The following is a 19,723-nucleotide window of genomic DNA, read 5'->3' as shown; positions in this document are numbered from 1 at the left end:
AATCTGTGTATTGATTAAAAATTAAGTAAAAAGACATTTTACCAATATATCACTATATGATATCTGCACATCATCTACAGAGACAATAACAAAGTTCAACTTGAACTTTATTTATATTTCAATTTTGTGTAATTGGGATATTTATGTTTTAGGTCTATTTGCATTATTAGAGGTATTTTGTGATATCTTGTATAGTGCATTATCTTATATTGGGACTTTAATTTGTTACTGTTCTTACTGTCTTGGAGCGACTGTGACCACATAGTTTTCTCTGGGATTAATAAAATATTCTGATTCTGATATCTGCTTAAAGTCAATCAAGACTTCATTCTTTGTAATTTGGTTAAAAAAAATTAAATCAAGATCAGAGAAAATGATCTTTGTATTTTCAAGTTGACAGAAGATTTATTCATGATAATACGTTTATTTATCTCTAGCAAAATCCAGAAACTTTCCTTCCACGCTAAAGGTCATGCTCAGATCTGTCAGCCCAGCAAACACTTCAGGCGAGGCCCAGAAAATATTGCAAAAGGTCACACAAACAGAAATAAATTGGAAACTGAAAAGTACAAAAAGAGGTTCTAGACTTTCAGAATATTCTACTCCCTGAGGAGGGAATTTCCCCTGAAAAACTGTAAGAGGGAGCCTGGTCCCGATAATAGAAGCATAGTCCCCAGAGGATACCGAACTCCTGAGAAGTCAGGAAAACCTGATTATCTGTTGGCTACAAAGAACTACGTTGCTTTCAGGGAGCTCACTTTTAATTTTGTGGTCAGAAAGAATTTTGATTTGAGTTGTCCAAGGAGCTTGGAAAGAAAAGCGTCTGGAATTGTTTAAGTTTTGTTGAATACATTTCATCTAGAAGCTTCTTCAGTTCTCAGAGCAATTGGTGCAGTCCCAGATTTAAGTCCTATGGGAGTGTCCTAAGACGGTCATGGACCACCTATTGATCATCTACATAATCACACAAGCCAAGGTGTGAAAACGGGTGTAGGTCACAATCAGCCAAGATTTTGGGTGAGCTCATTGTGAAACCTAACCCCACTCTATCATGTGATTTATTGAGGTCAAATGGCCCAGGATGTGAGTGGGGATTAAGGCATCTGGGAAGGGATGACTTGAGTTGAGTTGATTTAGCCCATCATTATTCTTGTGAATATGAATGACAAGCAAACAGGTAAACGTAGCTCCAGTATCACCACATGCCTCTCTTCCACGGGGGAAAACCTGCTAACCACTGATGAAGCTTGTATGTAAGTTCAGTAAGAAAGATGTGTTAACACTCATCTGCCAGCTTTCCTGGTTTTTTGGATGCTGCTCTGTTCTTTACATCTCTACCACTTTCCCATTCTGTCATCACCATACTGACAAAAAACAAAAAACTGATTCATCCCAAAGACAAACTTAACAATGTGGTGTATGCTGTACATTGCAGCGAGGAATGCCCAGACCTCTACATCGGAGAGACAAAACATTCATAAACGCACAACATAGAAGAGCCACCTTTACGGGACAAGACTCAGCTGTCCATCTGCATCTAAAGGTCAAAGGTCACTTTTTCGAGGATGCCAATGTTCACATTTTGGACAGAGAGGACAGATGGTTTGAAAGAGGAGTGAAAGAAGCCATCTATGTCCACTGTGAGTGACCACCTTTGAACAGAGGCGGTGGTTTACGACACCAACTGTCTGCCATCTATAATCCAGTTTTGAGATCCTTCCCAGACGCCTTAACACCCACTCACATCCTGGGCCATCTGACCTCAGGAAATCACATGATAGGGTGGGGCCAGGTTTCACAATGAGCTCACCCGAAACCCTGGCTGATTGTGACCTACACCCATTTCCACCACCACCAGCTGAAAATACAGAAGATCAGCTGTCGTGTTCATTCAGAAAACTCCTGCAGGGTAAATTTTGTTTGTGCTTTAAGCAGACAGAAACATCCTAGCATGACAACACAAGGATTATAACCACCCACAGTGCAACAACCATATAACTGGATTTTCTAAAGGGAAAAAAAATCAGATCAAGTCACCATCGGTAACAAAATGAAAACCTTGAGAGTTCAAACTGGAATCAACATTAATAAAGTCTGTTTGGGTCATACAGAGCAGCACATGGTGACTGTCCACCAGCGAGAAAGAAACTGGTTGTAATGAAGTTAAAATGCCAAGCAAGTGTCAATAAGCTGAAATATCACAGGCGAAGCTGAATTTGAGTTCATTCTAAAAACAAACAGCCATGTGATCAAAGATGGCGTGTGATCTATTAGAGCGAGGGAAGCCATCGGTCCCAGGAGTGGGGCGGATGACCTGCAGTGTATTAATATGGATGAGGCTCTTTCACTGTGTGTAGTTCTAATTCAGTCTCATTTGCACACTTGCACACATAAACAGGCTCTCATCTATTTGTCAGTTCACTTCCTTTTAAAGATTATTTGCCTCCCTCGTCCTCTCTTTGTGTTTTCCCCTGAGGAGCCTGAGAACAGCAGTACAACAGTTTATTATATCAGCGATCAAGATATTAATTTGTTCAAAGAGACAGAATGAGTGAGACCGGGGGGGGGTAGTGGGATTTTGATAATGATTATCTCATTCATCATCTCTTCCTCACTTCATCCTTTATCTTTCTGTTTCTGTCCTCGCTCGTCTACTTCATGTCTCCTTATCTTTTCAGTTTTATTCAGTTTGGAGAGAGAGAGAGAGCGCAACCCAAATTGATGACTAGTTAGGGAACAAAAACATATAAATAATTACAAATATGGAGTTATTATTTAAAATAAGCATTTGTTATTCAAAGAAATATGGGATTAACATTTCTACTCCTTTAAATGCTTTGGAAGAACAGCCACATACGTTACACCTGATAATGACTCTGATAGTGACTAATTACAATGACTTAATTAAGAAATGGAATATGCTTAAAACATGCAGAGTCCTAAAGCAGTTCAGTAAGTAAAATATATTTAAAGAAGCATTAAAGGGCCCATTTCACACCAGACATGACTTGTCCTCATTAACAATGTAAAAGAAAAGCCATGTTCACCTTCTTAGCTTTGAGGAAAGCAGAACGAGTCCTTAGCTGTTGAGCATTGATAACCCTCTATTCTAAAATATAGTATGACCTGGATTTTTATTTTTTTACCTAAAATGAGCGGCGTAGCCCGTAAACTCAAAGTGTTTGCAGATGTCAAGTAGATGGCCTTATATAGGACTGGACAGTGAATCTAAGAGATTAGATGCACTGCAAAATTAAGATAGGACCAGCAACTAAAAAATGTTGCAAAAGTGCACAAAAGTTGTCTTTTGCTTGGTGCTTTCTTAACTGCAGTGCGTTTGACCTCTCATGGCCACCGTACAGAACTTGTTTACAACCACCACATTTTCTGAGCCTGAAGCTATATTCATGAGCTTGTTATTAAAGGAAAACGTCAGTTAGCATTAACAGTTAGCATTTAGCATTAACCACGGCTTACCATGATAAAACTGAAATAGTAACTTATAGTCTACTATATAAGCCTGCAGTAGCAAACATATTAACATAAAAACATTTGTTTGGAGCTCTTTTTGTCGTTCTGATAACGCCATCATTTGAAGTTTTCCCTCTGGTTTTGTGTCCATTACCCGAGACAGTCAGCAGCCATGCTAGCACCTCTTTGAGGCTGCATTTACTTTGCGCTTACACGATCCTCAGTGGTCTCATTTCTAATTTGTGGAGTTGTTCTTCTGATTCACATATTCATCCCCTTTTAAAATAGAATGTGGAAGTAATATGAATACCTTTGTCCATAAAATAAATAATTTACCCAATTCGGAAATGAGTTTCTTCCGAAAGGTAGCTCAGCCTGAAAGAGGGTGATGATCTCACCCTCAGAGTAGAGCCGCTAATCCTCCACATGAAAAGGAACCAGTTAAGGTGTTTTGGGCATTTGACTAGGATGCCTCCGGGGCAGGTCCTAGATGAGGAGAAGGCCACAGGCAGACATCTCCGGATTGGTTTAGGAACAGCTTGGTGTTTTATTTTAAGAATATATTGAGGGGTCAGCACACCTCCCCATATTTCATGGCCACCAGATTTTCAGTCACTATGTGCTGCCCAGTGTCCACCAAGAAAAAGCTGGATGAGGTTAAAAAAGTCCTTTTTTCTGCTTGCATAGTGCAAAGAGCTGCAGAGAGCTAAAGAGTTGAGCGATTACTGCCTGCAGCTTTGAAGTGACACCTTCGTCAATACACAAAGTCATTTAGTTGCCAGTTTAGAGGGCTGCAGCTGTCTAAAACTAATGCATTCAAGTGCTACAGCACTGCAATAAATGTTAATGTTCACATTTTATGAAACTGATTTTGGGAAGGGGTGATTCTGCTTTAAAGATTGCGCTGGGAGTGCTCAAACAGTGACAGCAGACTAGGTATTAGCCTCCCTGTAAAAGTGTTCCTTTTATGTAAGAGTTGTGCACTAAACTTAATTTTGTCCTGTGTGCACATTGCACAAGTGCATGTTTGTGTACAGCGGCACTCGCTGACACACAGAGCACGGCTGAGGGAGACAAATCACCTTTCTGGCCCTTCACGGCATGGGACAGTTCTTTGACAGAAGAACACAACACACAACAGTGCTGTGACACACACATATACATACCCTCGGTCCCTCACAAGATTCTTGGGTAGGGAGGCAAGCGACAAGCTGTCAGTGTGAGAGAATCTCTTCTTAATTAGCAACCTATTCTGATGACAACAGACTCGGGTCAAACTGTGCCGGGCTGCGTGTGTGTGGGCGCTAAGGAGCGTCGTTTGACTTCCCTCCTCTGTGACACGTCTGAGAGCTGAAAACACTCGCTAATCACTTCTGAGGCACACACCCCCACCGCCGTCACCAGCAAACTCACCCACGCACACACAGTTCATGATGCGTGCTGATGGATTGCACCCAGCGCGGGCACCGTATAGCTGCTCTTCCCTTTTGTTTCTTGTTTGCTGAACAGATGCTTCATAATGACGCACACGCAGGCAAAACCTGGAGCTGCTCCATTCAAAATCAACAGGAAACAGCCTTTGTGGATTCACTGCTTGTTCTCCTAAATGATGATTTGTTGCGATGAGTCCTTTATCTGTACAAAAACTACTTCTTTTTTATTTTTTGCTTTTTAAACCAATCAGTTTAAATGAAGGAATCGTTTTATGCCAGAAATAACCTTCTTTGCATTAATATTGTCCTGTCAGCAGTCTGACTCGCTGCTCTCTTCCCATCAATAGTGGCTACATGCTACATTCAGCCAGCTAAAGCTGAAGGCTGCACACTGGCACAGAGGCAGATATTTGAATTAATGGCCATAAGGTTGAAGGTTGCACAGAAGGCAATTTTCCAGCTGTGTATGATGCTTTAAGTGGTTAAGTGCACATGATTTAATGATATCATTTTGTGCTTTCAATGATGTCAGAAGAGGTCCAGTTCTACAAGTGACTCGTCTGCAGCTGGGCTTTAATCCAAGCACTTGAATTGGACAGGCTTGATGCAAGGGCTGCTTTGAATGGTGTCTCTTTCAAAAGTCACATTACGCTGGGCTAAAAAGTGGTGTCTCAGTGCTTTCTCTCAGTAAAGGTTTCGTGAAAGGAGTAAGTCAGGGTGAGAGTTACAGTGAGGCTGTGGTGGGAAGACTGAATAAATGAATCCTGGACCTCAATCTGCATTTGCAGGGAAAATGACGCGAGCAGCAGAGGCAGAGTTTCTCATTTAAATGTACAGCAGCTTATGCTGAACGGAGGATGCTGTGCAGTTATTTTTAATCACGTTTGTGCATTTGCAATTGCATGTTCCTCACTGGTGAAGCTGAAGTTGAAGTTGGGGCCTGCTCCAAAAGTGAATCACCACAGACTCCCGTGTAAAAAAAGCCCAACTTTAGCCATGAAAATGACATATTTAAAGCCTTTAAACATTTTTTGATCTCTGTGGCTGATTTCATCCTTCTAGAACTCATCCAGGTGGATTTGGTTAAGGTTTAAAAGTAGAGATGTGACAACTTTAACTGATATGTGTGCCAACGTAGGCTGCTATAGCCAATGGCTGTTAGCTACATGTCAGTAAATTAGAGTCACTCTTCACTGTGGATCATTTTAATGGTATTTCTGACAAACTGTGTTGCCTGCTGTTTGGTAAAGATCCAAAAACTTGGTTTTTCAGTTTTGGAAAGGAAACTCTACTCACTGTTCTAAAGTTTCTCTGTCTCTTGCTTAGCACTAATCAAGGTTACAGTTCAGAGATGTAGCTTGCTAGCCAAGCTTGTTAATGTCAGGTGATAACTTAGGACCACCCTCTAATCTAAATATGGCCACTGTAGAGCAAACACTGTTGACACAGCAGCAGTTGAAAGAAAAGTGTTTAAGGCTACGTTCACACTGCAGGTGAAAGCGCATCAAATCAGATTTTTTTGACCCTATGCGACCCATATCCGATCATGGTATGACAGTGTGAACGACACAAATCCGATATTTTCAAATCCGATCTGGGTCACTTTCGTATGTGGTACTGAATCCGATACATATCCGATGTTTCAAAAAGCGACTGCTCTTTGAACGGTCAAGTCGCATTAAATCCGTCTTTTACGTCACTGACACAAGACAGACGCCAATTATCAGCGCCGGAGAAGCGCCTGATAAGACATCGCAAACGCTTCCTGGCCATCCGGTCAAACTGCTGGGAAGACAATGTTGGAGAAACGTTAACATTTTATTTGTACTGCAGATTCTGACAGAAATCTGCAACTATCCTTTGAAGCACCGCTCCTCTCTAAAACAGCAATAAGGATAATTATTAGGTTATCTACATTATTATGTAAATAACAAAATAACTTAAAGCAAAAATTGGGAAACGTGAAGTCCGAAGTCTTCATATTAAGGGCCATCAGTCAAACAATATTGTTTGCTCTGGGTCTAAACAGAGCGCGTTGTGTGTGACATCTTCTTTTGCGCATGCGGGCCGCTTTGAGCGTTCACACTAGAGCGCGTTTGCTGTCACATTTTATTTGTAGTGTGAACGAGCAGACAAAAAAATCGGATTTGATCAAAAAATCTGAATTGAGCATTAGGACCTGCAGAGTGAATGTAGCCTAAGATGAATCTCTGCACAGTGAGAGAGAGCTCGTTAGGCAGGCAGGTGTGAGCCTGGTTGCTATAGTGACTGCACCCAATGGCTCCATACACACGCATACAGACATGCGCCTCACTTTTGCTGCTTAAAATGAACAGAAAAGTCAGCCCGAAACAAATCCGTCCCAAATGAAAAGTACAGGTCGTATTGACAAAATTCTTTCACCGTGAGCACCAGCAATGTCCAGTCTACCGAAATCTCAGTTTTCATGCCTGTGGAATTTATTATATGGATGTGGTGACAGTGTAAAGACACCCTGTACTTCTGATTTTCAAAAGAACTTTCTGAGCCATTTTAACATTAGAGTCTATGGAAGAGTTGGATGGAGGAGGCTGTGCATTGGTGACATTTATGAAAGAACCATAACACCTATTGCAATAATAAACACATTGGATGAAAGAGGACAGCGATGGCTACGTTTTGAGGGTAAAATGATGGCTGTAGAGCGAACATTGTGGACACAGCAGCAGTTTTAAGAAAATATTTTAAGATTAATTCCCCCCCTCCTCTCACTCTAGCAGTTGAGCTGTCTCACTCTAGTGCCAACATTCCGTCCCATATACACCCATTATAAACTCTGAAACGGCTGAAAAAAAGGATGAAACTTAAACTGGAACTGAAGAAAAAGTATAATAGATATTGAAAAGATAAATACAAGTTGAATAGTTGAATGTCTTGTCTTTGTTTTAAAGTTTTAATGGTGGCTCTACGTCAATGTATGTGAAAGTAGATACAGTTTAAAGAGGAGTAAGTTGAAGGAGAATTTGAAGGGTCTCCCCATTGAAATACATGGGAAATTTTTGTTGAAAAAAGTTGAATAATTTTAAAAATATAAATGTTAAAAGTGAGAAAAATACAAGCACACATGTCCAAAAGAATAGGAATCTACGGATTCCCGCAGGGGACACGGGAGAAAAAAAAAATTAAGACGGACTTTTGCGATATCTCACAAAAGTTTTGCGAGATCTCGCGAAAGTTTTAGCCACATTCTTCGGCCTTCGACCTCCCATTAGCTCGAAGCTAACGGGAGGTCGAGACCTACAACAGCCGGGAGGAACACCGCTTTCCCGGCACATCGTGCCTCGACCTCCCGGTCGGCTTCGAGCCGGCGTCCGAGGAATGCGGCTAAAACTTTGGGGAGATCTCGCAAAAGTTTTGCGAGATCCCGAGTTTGTTTTGCTGAATTGCTGAATTTACGTTGAAAATTTTGAATGAGATAAAAAAAAAAAAAAAACAGAATTTAACCTGAAAACCAAAGTGCTGAACTGCTAAAAGCTGACGTTTACACAGAAGAAGTTGGAAAATAGCTGAAAATGTTTTAAATGTAAATTAGAAAAACCTAAGTAATGAGAAAAGAATTTTTAGAGTCTTTTCAAGCGTTCACACTAATAAAGATTAGAAGAACAATACTTCTGGATGGATTTTGTACTAACAGATGAGGCACTTTCAGGTCAGCAGACCATAAGATTAATCTCATGGCTACATGTATGAGAGAGGGTTTCTAACACGGCTGCTAAACTAATTCTGACCATTCTTTGCTCTCCCATTAAAAACTCTGTACTTGGAAAGGTTAGTGTACACGACCTGTCGAGCAAAATCTCGTAAAAAATAAGTTGGTTGTCCATGTTAAGCCTCTGCTATGCATGGCTATTACAGGAGTGCAATATTAAAGTTTTGGTGGGAGGAGGGGGGGGGTCCTTCTCATCTCTAGACAGTTTGAAATATGCCTGACACTATTGTCACTAAAGAATAAAAACAATTTGACCAAAACCACTCGGTTTTTATTTTCCGTCAGATGTGGCATATTTCAGGAGTTTTATTTATCAAATAAACGGGAATGAGTAAAGTAATTCAGATATTTCAAAAATGTGAGGTTAGACAGCTGACAGTTGGGTGGGAATGCCGCTGAAGTGTTGCTGGCTGTCTCTCCTGCCAAAAGCTGCCTGCTAGCACTGCTGCCCCTTCTGCTGCCATTATTTAAATACTTAACGCCATAAAGAGATACAGAATAAAAAGAACAGAATGGGGCCATGAGGCAGCAGTAAAGAGCTTGTAATGGACTATAAAACAGCAGTAAAATCCTCACACTTACCTTTACAGTCCAAATAGGACACACACACACAGAAAAGCCGTATCTCTATTTGTCACAAATTGCCTTAATCTGACACAGATCAAATGATAGTGATAAATAAACACACATGCACCTGGTGTCACGATCCTGGGTCTTATGAACCAGTGTTTTGAGTTTAGTTTATTTGGATGTTTATATGATTAAGCTCATGAGTTTTTCTAGTTCTTTGTTATTAGATTCCCCTTGTGTCTTCCAACCCCTGTTAAGTCTCCCTTGCCCTTCATGTGTTTCATGTCTGTTATGTTGTCAAGTTCATGTAGTCATGTCTGCGTTTCATTATGTTTCCTATTTTATTTTCTAAGAGGTTCTGTGTTTTGTTTTACTCTTTCCCTGTGGTGTTGTTATGTCCACGTTGTGTCTACTGTGCCTTTCTGTCCCATGTTTCAGGTCCCTATGTTCTGTCTTCTCAGTTGCTGTTAAGTTTGCATGTCTAGAGTTCAGTCAGTGTGTTTCCTGTTTTACTTTGAAGGTCCATGTCTCATGTGAGTGATTCTAGTTTTGCTTCCCTTGTCTCGTCCAGCCTGATTACTCCCAGCTCTGCTCTCCTTCTGTGTCTCATTCCTTTGTTATCCCTCTGTGTATTTAAGCCCTGTGTTTCTCTTTGTCAGTGTCGTAGTCTTCCTCATGGCTGTGTTTCCGTGTGTGTCAGTTTATCCATGTCCCAGTTTAGTTTAGTTTTCCATGCCATTCTGCAATAAAGCAGCTTTTTGAGTTTGATTTTATTGTTGTGAGTTTTGTGTTTGGATCCTTCTCCTGCCTGTACACAGCTGAAACATGACACCTGGACAATCGAATGATGACACAAAGGGAACTGTTGTCTATACAACACCTACCACTGTGTAAAATTTGCTTCAGAAGTGATTTTCGGTCTGCTGGAAAATGTCAATACTGTAATAAAGGAAAATAGGATTGAGCAATACAAATAGGAATAGATATTGAAGCAGACAACGCACACAGGCCCGATGAAAGTCTTTGGCACGGCAGTTTGGCGATTTGTGTTTCAACAACACCCTGTATGATATTCTCAGTCAGACTGGTCCAATGAAGCACACTGCCACCATCACCAGTCCTCTTGGGTATCCACGACTCTATTTCTAAACAGAAACCAAAAGTTGTGAGGATTTCTGGACCAGATGCAAAGCAATTCTTCACCATAAAAAATGTTTTGTACAGTAAATGTTTGAGTGAAAGTCTAAGATCTGATTCATAGTGGTAGGAACCAAATATCCTAGTAGGCCACTGCATGACCTTAACGTGCTTCTTCTTCAGCCACTCCTTTGTGGCCATGGTGGAAGACCCATCCACAACCCCAAAAGGTTGATTCTGTTCATCTGGACATTTTCAGTGGGAGAAATCCATCCAAGTGACTTCTTCAGTCTCAGCTGAAACTAGAACCACTGCAGGAACAATGGGCTGGGAGGTCGGTTCCTTGATCATTAATATGCAAATTCTCATGAACATTGATCAACCACTACTGATCAAAGCCCAGAATCAAGAATCAACCTTTTGGGATTTACTTACCTGGATGACTGAGCATGCATCAAGACCCATCCATCCCCCATCTTCAGTGTTCTGCTGAGGGAATAAGGTTCTCGTTCAAGATTTTGCATCCATTGTCCTCTCACTGTATCTTTGGGTCATACTCAGCACTTCTCTTCCTCCAAACATGATCAAGTTGGAGAGACGCTGATGCCAAAGAGCTCAATTTTGGTTTCACCTGACCAAAGCACTTTCCCCCCAAGACTTCTCTGAATCATTTAGATGTTCACTGGCAAGACCTGTACATATGCCTTATTGAGTACGAGGATGTTTATGCGGATGTATGGAGATTTCAGTCCATTACAGTGCAGTGCGTTACCAATGGTGTTCTTGGTGACTGTTCCCAACTACCTTTAATCATTAATAAGCTCCTCCCATGTAGTTTTGGGCTGATCCACCACCTCCAGACTGAATGTGACTGAGGGTCATTATATATCCTTTGACAGCTCTTTGGTATTCCCAATGGTGGTGAAGAGATTGGAATGGAAGAAGTAAATTCCATGGATAGGTGCTACATACACAGCAGGTTAACATCAGTGTATCTGTGAATGACTGACTGTCACAGTTGTCTCAAATTCTGATTCACATATTGTGAACATTTAGCCACCATTTAAGAAACCAAAAAAAACCCCAAATAAATCCCCTCCTTCCACCCTTCTGTCACCTTCATTCCTCATCGCTTGTCTCCAGGCTACACGCTCAAACTCTGTTTCCTCTCGCCTAAATAATATTAAAACAACCCTAGCAGTGAAGTAGAAAGAGGGAAAAAAATCCCTGTCTTCATTCAGGCCGCAGGCGAGACATCAGAAAGTAGACACCCCAGTTTCACAGTAATCTCTGTGCTGCTACCTGTAATATGTACACTGAGACACAGGCTTGAAGCTAAAGCTCTCCCGTGTTTCTGGAGGGGAAAATTCAATTCTTAGACTTTCCAGCAACAACATGTGTGCGCCTGTGTGTGTCTTTGTGTGTGTAGCAAATAAAGTTGATAGCACTTTGAGCTATTGTTTGATTAAAGACAGTTACTCCGTCTTCTTCTGTCTCTGCTCGCTCATTCTCATTCCGAGTCCAGCTCTCATTTCCTCTGTCCCTCTGTTACTTGGGGAGAAAGGGAAGGGAGGAGAGAAGAGGGTGGGTGGTTGTTAACCTTTATAGAGATGCCACTTTGTTGATTTTCCTCTGTGTTTCATCACACACTTCAACTAATTAAAGCCATCAAACACACTCACACACAGCTACAGGCATTTCTTAGTCTGCTAATTAAAGCATCTGTTTTTACCTGATCGCTACTTCAAATATTTCCATCTTTCTCTCCATCCCTCCATCACCACGTCCCCCGTTCAGCAGAAGCTGCTGCACATTTAAATGCATCGATGAACCTGAGGTTCAGGTTCATCGATGCATTGATTCAATCTTCCCACCGCTGCCTCACTGCAACTTTCAGCCTCACTTCCTCCAGTCGGTGAAGACGCTCTATCATCATTATAGTAACCTCTGAGCAGTTCAGCAGGCCCTTCCGGGATTTCCCTCAAATTTGGACTCCTCACTTCCACGGACGGGAATTAGATTTCTGCGAGAAAGGTGAATCAGAGTTCAGCAGATGCTAGATTTTATCGATTTAAAACGCGAAAAGAAACGATAAGCACGTCAAACAAAGGAGCTAAATGCTCTTACAGATAAACGCTGTTAAATTCTCACCAGTAAAAGCAGTGATTTCCCAGCTTTCGTTAAAGTGGCCGAGTGACTTGACAAGCCAGCTGCTACAAAACGTCCACCAGTTGTCTTTTCTCTTTTTTTTCCCAGTGGCTAATAAAAGGAGCAATATGATGAAAGAGGTTGTCAAATTTAAATGCTGACACTCAGAAAAAGACCCAGTCAAAATGCTTTTTCTTCTGGTTTTTAAATGGACTAAACAAGAATGGTATTTCTTTCATTTTGCTTTTTTTGTTGTTGTTGTTCTAGAAAGAGCTGAAAATGTTAAAATGTTAACGTCAACTGTGAGACGGGAGGTCTGGAATCTTAAACTTTAAACAGTGTTATGGGGAATGGTAAAGGATAGAGGCTCGCAGGGGGGTAACGTGTAGCGTGGACCAAATTCCCGTTTGTCAGCTCCTGTCGGGTGGTGGCGCTGAAACAGAAGAAAGAAGATGGAACCTACCATAGACTGTATATAAAAGATGAACGTAGCCCTGAACTAACCTTTAGCATAGTGTGGATATCGTCTTTTTCTCATGCATTTCTTATTTTTTGTGCTTGATATTAAAATGAACTGACTGTGTCTATGTTTAGAAGCAACTTTTGTAAATCACCTGTGAAATTCACCACACCTATGAGCTCTATTCGAGGATTTTGCCTTGTTTAGTAAATTGGGCTTAAATCTGCTTTTGTTCAAACAGCCACCAGGGGGCAGCAGGGGTCACAAAATGAAGCCGGGTTGTGTTGAAGTCAGGCCGCTCCCTCCATCTAAACCCTCAATAAACACTTTTATGATGCATTTATCAATTTCTACTTATACAACTCACTGAATACAACGTGATGTATATTTTGTAAATTATAATCCCCATTAGTGTTCAGAAGAACAACAAAGCAGAGAACTGCAAGGTTGGCCTGCCCTAACGCACTACGGTAACTACAATATAAGCATGCAGTGTTCTTCACTGTCACAGATCTTACTCATCTTTACACCAGGAAATGATTCTAATGTGCCAATGTTGAACCAAAAAAGGGAGAAAGAAAATAGTAACTGTGTATCTGTACTACCAACTCCTGCAGAATCTTTTTGTTTCTTTTAAACACAAGAGTTTTAAATCTGGGAGCTGACCACCTACTCGCCGTGTGCATACATTGTGTAACGCCTACACAGTTCAAACAACAGGCAGCAAACGCCGGCTCTGGGGATGTGGACTGTGATGAGGTGAGGGTGGGACACAATGCGAGGATGACTTAAGAAGTTCACATTTCATCCGCTGATCTTTGTTACGAACCCTCCGCTGCGGTCGTGAAGGTTTAGGGGCGACTGTAAGACCGAAATCAGAAAAATGTGGACGTGCTCATAGAATAAGAATCCAGACAGAGCCGCTGCTCCTGAGTTTTAAAGACCGATAAGGACACATCCCAGGGCACGAATTTCAAAAGGACGAGACCCCGAGACAGATCCGAGCAACAAAGGAGGGACTACATGTCCCACGAGGCATCGGAAAGCCTTGGGAATCACACAAGAAGAACTGGGGGAATTAAAAGAATGGAACCAGCAACACAGGCCTTTTTGCCGCTACTTCCTCGTTGACTTAAACAGGTGATAAGAAGTGGGTGGATGAAATTCTGTAGCATCGGGCACAGATCAGAAAAACATTAAGATGTTTAACAAAACCTGGACTCAAACTAAGCATAGTTTGAATTCTGATGTGAAGGTTTTTGTCAATGACAGTTGAAAAATGTGTCCAACAGACAAAACATGGTAAGGTTAAGCAGCAATCACACTACAGGCTGTATTTCCTCAAAAGTTGCAGCCCTTTGCAGCTTTAAGCTCTCTTATCTTCCATTTTACATCCCTCGCTTCCTTTTTTTATGGCCACTGCTGTCCTCTGTGCGAAATAACAATATAGTAAAAAAAATAAATATTTGGTTTGCACTCAGATAGCAGGAAAATAACCTGATTTTCATAGTCTGCTGCGCAACATGGTCGAAGCAAACCATCTTTTCTGTCAAAAATCCATAACTCTGCAGGATGTTCACTTTAACCAATCACAAAGCGAGAGTCTTGCCAGTGCTCCCCTCCATCTCCCCATGTCCCTCAACGATTTTTTTCCCCCCTCCTGCAACACACAGACACACACACCCTGCCGAGCAAGAGACTCTGGGTTGGCAGATGAGTAGTGCTGTCATTTGTCAGCTACATCCCAGAGGTAACATAAGGGATAGGCCACACAAGTGTGTATCTGCACGGGCAAGTGTCTGCGTCTGTGTGTATGTCAGCTAAATTGGGCGTAGCGGTGATGTTGTATGGAATGATCAAGTGATTGATCCAAAATTTAGTCCAATGCTTCCCGGCTTGAACTTCATGAGTGATGAGAGGGAGGAGGAGGCGGGGAAGAGGATGAAGAAGGAAGGAGTGGTGTAGAAAAAGGCAAACAAACAAAGAAGTGAGTTTTCCTCTAAGGCTGAAGGTGATACACCACGGGCAGAGTTCACAGTCTCAGTGTGCATACATTTAAATATGTTCTCATCTTTTTAATCATACTCGCTGCGCCCACTGAAATGAGCCCAGCCCGGCTCATGTGTGTGAATATGTTATTTCACAGTCTGAGATTTATTCTTGGGAGAGAGCCTCTTTAACTTACAGTACCATTAACTAGTCCAGTGTAATGCACTACTGCCATCCAGTGGTGGTGCAGTGGAGTCGCTCGCTTCCAGTAACAACTTTAAAAATACATCGACAATCGTATGCAGAATCTTCAAAAAGCTTTTTTCCCCTCTTTGTGTTCAGCTTGAACTATGGCAGCCCTGTTCCCCGAAACACTCAGATATAGATGTGCAGAGATCATTTATATCATTCATATCCACACATGCACGCAGTCCCACTCAAACTGCATTGGGCAGTGCAGCCCTGATATCATCCATTACACAGTGATCTCCACTAATAGGGCACTCCAGTGGCAGGCTAATTCAAGAGACTGATTAGCATAAGTGAGCAATGGCTTTCATTAGCCTTATCAAGGATTCATAACACTGACCAAAATGAATGGGATCCTCGGCACGCTGTCCGAGGCGAGCACCGAAGTCATTTACTCAGGCGGCATTTTCTCTGCACTGCTACTGACACACACAGCACACGTGTAGTGTGTTCGTTTTATTTTTTAAGGAAATGGAGGCCACAGTTGCCCACTGGATTTGATGATAGTGAGACGAGTTGTTGTTGTTGCCCCGTTCTTGACTGTTTCCAGCTGCTCAGCAGTCCCGGGTCTACTTCTTCTGCATTTTTTTTTTTTTTATTTCATGATGGGTTTATTCTACCACGAAACCATGCTGTCGTAACAGATGTAGTATGCTGTTTAGTCTTGCTGAAATATGTAAGCCCTCCCCTGAAAGAGAGATAATGTGGCTGGGAGCATATGTTGCCTAAAACCTGGATATACCTTTCAGTGCTGATGGAGGCTTTGCCAAAGTGCAAGCTGCCAGGTCTATAGGTACCACTGCACCATCAGAGACGCAGGCTTTTGGACTGAGCACTGACAATAAGTCAGATGGTGCCTCTCCTCTTCGGACTGTGGACACAATGTCCATGTTTTTACAAACAATTTAAAATTTTGATTCATTTGACCACAGAACCGCTTTCCACTTGTTCAGCTTCTTCACGTTCCTCTTCACTTTGTGGATGTCAGGAGGTGTTCCTGAGCTCATGCACTGATTTCCATGACAGTTCTGCAGCCCAAATGCTACGAACATCCAATTTGACTCATTTTTGGCCTTGTCCCTTGCACACAGAGATTCCTCCAGATTCTCAGAATGTTTTGATGATATCATGAACTGCAGATTGTGAAAACTTTAAAAACTTCATATCCTTACATTGAGGAATATTATCCTAAAACTGTTCCACAATTTTTAAACATTTTTTTTTTTTGCAGATTGGCAAACCTCTGCCTGTGTTTACTGCTGAGGAACTGGCATCAGACCAAGAGAGGTGTTAAAAATTATGCAACAGAACTGCTGCAGACAGCTTAGCGGTATGTGTCTTTAAATCCAAAATAACAAAAAGAGCACTGTAGGAACTGTGTGCACAGGCTCTCAGTAAGACTGGAAAACATCCTCTATGGGCTATTAATGACATTGTCCTGGAATGTAAACGTGTGAGAATGCTGACTGCATAAATGAACAGACCTATCAATATCACAGCTCTATCTTATATTTACGTCTCTAACGTATTAATCCCTGATTTGCCACTCAGCATAGAGTGTAAATATAAAAGTGAAGGATTTCAGGAACTTAAGAAGTTAAGGCTTTTTTTTTTTTTTTTTTTTTAAATGATGCACATGCATTTCATTTTGTTATCAGTCTTAGGAGGAATTTTAAGGGGAAGATTTTTCTGTGAAGACGCGATCCAAATTATGGTTTTCTGCTGGACCTCGTCTGCTTAACGCACACCCGTGGATTCAGTTTGAAATCGGCTAAAATCAGACACTTTTAGATAGGCCATGTCACAAAACAACCGAGTATAGATTTTATAGATGCCATATTGGACATTAATCCCAGCTGTCTCCATGCTAGATGCCAACAGGGGAGCGAAGGCCTTCCCGTTCTCTCGTGGTTTGGGTTGGGCCACTAAGTTAAAGACCATAAAATGTGTTCGGAGCAATAAATTGTTTCAACCAAGTGAAAGGATTTTTGCCTGGACAATCAATTTTTGGATGAAGTTGCGAGTCGTGCTATGTTGCTGTGGCCTTCCTGAGTCAGTGTAATGCTGAGTGGGATGCAGTGTGTGTATGCATTTATATTGACACTGGGGTGTCTGGTTGAGTAATGGGCACATAGCAGAGTTTAGATGGCTTCTATCCTCCTTCCTATCCAATCCTGGAAAGGGTCATCACTCATACAGAGTGAGGGGGAGGCGGTGTGAGCGGGTGACAGTGTTAGTCCAGGAAGGAAGGAGTAAAAAGGTGAGGACGTGTGCAGTGGCGAGAGAACGTGGCACACGAGAAAGACACTTTCTCTTGTTTGGGATCGTACAACCTTGAACCGCACAGCTACCAGCAGAACCAGTACAAAGCCAAAAACACACTCCGATCTCTGCAATCAGTGCAGAGATCCAGTCTCCCACCACACACAGCAGTAACACTGTGTTCATCCCCCACTGCCACTGAGTTTGGTGGACAAATAAACAGAAATTGTCTCTTTTGGGCAGTAATCCATGTCTTGGATTCACACCAGCACTTGGTTTGTGCTTTGTGTGTTGTTCTGCTACAAATTACGTCCTGGCAGATGAACCCCACATCCAGAACTTCAACGGTAAACAGCTCCGCTTTCATTTTGTCAGAAAATCAAACCCAGAAGACAAATGATAAACAAACAGCTACAGGCTGTGCAGCTTTTGTGCCGTTTTCTCTAGGTTTTGGTCGGGGATACGATGTAGAGCACGGCTCTCGCGGGTCTATCGAGATAAAGAGAGAACATAATTCATTCATCCTGAGAGGTCACGATGTTTGTCAGCGTGAGTTCTCACCGAATAGAAGGCGGCAAACGATGTTCAAGTTAAGAGAAATCCTAGAGCTGCTTGAAAGATCGTGTGTAATAGAACAGCTTCGAGATGTTTCAGTGACGATTTCTGCGAGAGATTTGAACCTTTCCTTTTACGTCACTGAGTCACAAATAATGACAGCTATGTTAGCAGCGTTTTCTGGGTAGTACAAAAATAAAACATTTCAGCTCTGGAATAGCACATGTAGCAAAAATGCTAGTTCACAGCTGAAGTAGCTAACATTGATACCACTGACCAACACTTTAGAAACACTTTCATGGTCATTAAAGCTCACGCTTCAGCAACACTGCAGTATGAAACAGCCATCATGAAATTTAACCTGGTCAGTGCTCACGTTATTTTTTTATTTTAGTTGGGACAGTGCATGTTAAAAAAAGAAATTACATGAATGTAAACATACAAGATTATAGCCAAAGGCTAATTACCATCTGTTGTCCAAAAAACCATTAAAAATGGACAAATAATTCATAAAAAAAAGTTCATAATTTATACATAATATGTTAGCATTAGCCATGTAGCAATTAGCCACATTAGCCATCTGTTATCATTAATATATCAACTAGCTGACTGCAGTTAGATCAAACATGAATAATTTTTTCTTTATTAATTATTCATGTTTAATAATTAATTATTTGTTTAATAATTTATTAAACATGAATAAACATGAAAATATTTTACTCGGACAATACAAGAAAATTATCTAAATTTGCAAAATAATCAAATTTTAATCTGAAAATTACTTATTTTGATCAAACTTATAACTCATGGGAAAATCTGTTTAAAATATGTTAATCTTTTCAATATATGTCTCGGTTGCTATAACTTCTGTTGCTGCAGGATCAAATTCTTCTGTGGTACTGAAAATAGTATTGCATTTGAAATTCCAGTATCGTGACATTGCGGTCATAATGACTTGATGCTACTTTGTGTGACTTGGCATATGTAATTCACATTTAAATGCAGCAGTGAAGTCTTAATTTTGCCATGCAATATGAATGAAAAGGGAGAAAATTGAACCTTTGAATAATTGAGGGAAAATTGTTGACATGAACATAAATTACAGGCAAAGAGCAATTTGCTTTAGCGATGATATGTCTTGTAAAAGGAAGCAAACCAAAACACAGTACATAAAAGTAAAAAATAATTTATTTAAAAATATATTCAATAAAACAATAATTTACATGTAAAAGAACACAAAGGTTCCCACACTGGATTACAACTGTGAGGTTTCAACAGAAGCAAAAAGAGAAACATCTTTTCCTTGACAGTAACTTACATTTATCTTTAATCAAAGCAATAAATTAAAACCAACTTTGAACTTATGCACTCAAAATCAAAAGGACCCTCCAAATCTTAGGAGACAAGGTGCTACGTTGCCAGCCGCTCCCTTCTGATCGCACGGTCTAAACACTTCAGCGTGTCTGATGTTTCTGGCCGTATCCAGCGATCGGTTTCTATAGACCCCTGACGATTATGAAGAGAAAACCGCGGAGGCGAGTCGTCGTCGTTAGACAGATCCAGCGGTGCTGAAGAAAAACAAGTGAATACAGAAAACACACATCTTCACTGTGTAATTAACAAGCTGGGAACGGGCGGCTACAATGCATGCTTTATATAAGAACAAATATTTGATAAATATATATTGTTAGTTTGCAGGTT

The 19,723-nt window shown here is 41.1% G+C and overlaps 1 protein-coding gene and 1 long non-coding RNA gene across 3 annotated transcripts in view; one reads left to right on the top strand and one right to left on the bottom strand.

Moving 5' to 3' along the window:
- Positions 1 to 1,037: 1,037 nt before the first annotated feature.
- The window catches only part of LOC120723695, a 21,255-nt gene continuing 2,569 nt past the window's right edge, over positions 1,038 to 19,723 (top strand). Inside the window, exon 1 of the long non-coding RNA XR_005693807.1 lies at positions 1,038 to 1,053. This is a non-coding gene — a long non-coding RNA (uncharacterized LOC120723695). The remainder of the gene's footprint in view (positions 1,054 to 19,723) is intronic.
- The window catches only part of LOC120723690 (centrosome and spindle pole-associated protein 1-like), a 17,751-nt gene continuing 17,220 nt past the window's right edge, over positions 19,193 to 19,723 (bottom strand). For both annotated transcript variants that reach the window (XM_040015310.1, XM_040015309.1), the window contains exon 29: positions 19,193 to 19,590. In XM_040015310.1, the coding sequence (XP_039871244.1) occupies positions 19,433 to 19,590 (158 nt within the window). In that variant the 3' untranslated portion in view covers positions 19,193 to 19,432. The remainder of the gene's footprint in view (positions 19,591 to 19,723) is intronic.

The sequence above is a fragment of the Simochromis diagramma genome, unplaced genomic scaffold (genome assembly GCF_900408965.1).
Source record: "Simochromis diagramma unplaced genomic scaffold, fSimDia1.1 OVJJ01000685.1, whole genome shotgun sequence".
Classification (NCBI taxonomy): domain Eukaryota; kingdom Metazoa; phylum Chordata; class Actinopteri; order Cichliformes; family Cichlidae; genus Simochromis; species Simochromis diagramma.
This window is presented reverse-complemented; position numbering and strand designations above follow the sequence as displayed.